Here is a 2500-nt window from a genome sequence, read left to right on the forward strand (position 1 = left end):
TATGTACAGTTGTAGTGTCTGTAGTTGTTTTCCTGTTGGAGTTGATATTAAGGACCATATTCTGAAACACTTTTGCGCCGCACCTCCTCTATTTTCAGAAAGCTTTAATTGAAGCTACACTGGTTTTTAAGGGTGTTTTTACGGTTCTAATGACAGATTAACAAGACTTCAGTATTATTAACAGGGGAAACACTCTTGAGAACCTGGCTAATCATCTCTGTGATCTTTGAAAATAGTCGTGGTGAGAGAGCAAAGCGTTTCCGAATACGTGCCTTCACATGTAAGCTTCACATGTCTTTCAGTAGAGTGGAGACACTGACCGACGTGAGGGTTCGACTAATGAGTGTTCAGCTGAGTCATTACATCGTGGCGTAAGGCAATAGCGTCGCGGCGAGTTTAGTATTTTAATTAAGGGATGTTTGAGGATTGGTCATTTTGAGATTGCTGCGTTACTTGATTCTGTTGTTGCGGCGGTGGGAGACTGAAAGAAAAATCGACCAATCTGTCAGTCACAACGAACACCGCCTCTCACAGACCAGCACACCTCTCACTCTGCTGATCAGGAAGAAAGATCTCCGGCACTTTGAGTTCAATTTCTACACCTTTTTTTTTTTTAAATTAGCAAACGTCGTAATGCCACTTAAATGCAACATTCATTAAGAGAAGCGAAGAGCGCAAGATCAGCTTTTATTTAATTATCTATTTAGTTAGTTGGTCAGTCAGTTAGTTAGCTAGTTAATTTGTTCGTTAGTTTGGTGGTTAGTTAGTTGGTTAGTTTGTTAATTTGTTGGTTGGTCAGTTAGTTAGTTAATTGGCTAGTTGGTTAGTTGACTGACTAGATTGTTATTTGTCTAGATAATTAGTTATTTAGTTACATATATATTTAATTTTGTCTGAGGTTTTCACCACAAGGAGGAAAGGAAACAAACAAAGTAATGCAGTACACTAACCAGTTCCCGCTGAGAGACAGGATACAACCAACTACACACACACACACACACACACACACACACACACACACACACTGACTGCTAATCAGCGAGTCACAATTACAATTAAATTTTAAGATTAAATCACCATTAAACGCGAAAGCTTAGAAAATTTACCCGTGAAAAATAACGAAATTCCAAAAATTTTCTCCTAAGTGTTATCAACAGAAGAAGAAAAAAAAAACTTCCTGGAAAAATAAGTCACATGTCTGTATCTGCGCCGCCCAAAGTGAAACGCTTAAAATCAGGTTCAAAGAGCTATTCGAAGCTCCAAGCGTTCGACCCACACTGCTACAAGTCAGCGTTGCCATGTCACCCAACCGCGCCGCGTCCCCAGAGGCGAGGCCTTCCTGACCGCTGCTGTACTTTGCATAAGGCTGCAGCGTGCGTGTCGTATACTAAAGGCGATATGATAACCTGTTGGCTGGCCACCGGCAGGTTCCCTCAGACACCCCGCCACCCTTACTCGCACCACTCCAGAAACGCAACACGCTTCTTTTCAAATCAAAGAATTTACCCACAGACAAACACACACCCACACACTAACCTGGAGACACAAAAACACAACTTATTATCTATCCCCTAAAACACACACACACACACACACACACACACACACACACACACACACACACACAACGAGAGACATAAAACATCTTTTCACCCTTTAAAAAATCCACATGTACGCACAAACACACGCGCACACACGCTTACACACAGTACATATCCACGTAGGAACACAAAACATAGGTACTATACCCTCTCGTTCCTGACAGATTCACCTACACACAAACACACGCTTCCATGCTACACACAGAGACGCACCCACACGCACAGACACACTTTCACACCCACACCCACATACACACCTAGAGGCACCGAGATGTTTTCTGCCATGCCGTACACCTGGGCGAACACCACGTCACCCCCCTGCGGATCGAGACCCAGGCGTCCCACCAACTCCGCAGCTCGCACTACGGATTCCTCATTGTGGGTGGCGACCATGACGGCGCGAGACGAGGCCGTTCCCTGGAGTTTCGCCGCCGCCCCAGCTCTCGCCACCTCCTCCAGCATCACGCGCACCATCCTGGAGAGATGGAAGGATTGATGAGTTTACGAGCATCATTTTATTTCATCGTTAGAATACTGTATGTCATCCTCGCCCTCTTCTGCTTCTTTATCCTCCTTTTCTTCTTCTTCCTCTTCCTCCTCCTCCTCCTCATCATCATCATCATCATCATCATCATCATCATCATCATCATCATCATCATCATCTTCTTCTTCTTCTTCTTCTTCTTCTTCTTCTTCTTCTTCTTCTTCTTCTTCTTCTTCTTCTTCTTCTTCTTCTTCTTCTTCTTCTTCTTCTTCTTCTTCTTCTTCTTCTTCTTCTTCTTCTTCTTCCTCCTCCTACTACTATTACTACTACTACTATTACTACTACTACTACTACTACTACTACTACAACTACAGGATATATCGACGCGTCAAAGCGACTCTCAACTTTAGTTTAT

General features: G+C 43.4%; 1 protein-coding gene across 1 annotated transcript in view; it reads right to left on the reverse strand.

Annotated features, from left to right (window-relative positions):
• The window catches only part of LOC135106388 (hydroxyproline dehydrogenase-like), a 10514-nt gene that overhangs the window by 560 nt on the left and 7454 nt on the right, over positions 1 to 2500 (reverse strand). The window contains exon 7 of the mRNA XM_064015363.1: positions 1859 to 2076. Coding sequence (XP_063871433.1) covers positions 1859 to 2076 — 218 coding nt within the window. The remainder of the gene's footprint in view (positions 1 to 1858; positions 2077 to 2500) is intronic.

This window comes from Scylla paramamosain, chromosome 2 (assembly GCF_035594125.1).
Source record: "Scylla paramamosain isolate STU-SP2022 chromosome 2, ASM3559412v1, whole genome shotgun sequence".
Lineage (NCBI taxonomy): Eukaryota > Metazoa > Arthropoda > Malacostraca > Decapoda > Portunidae > Scylla > Scylla paramamosain.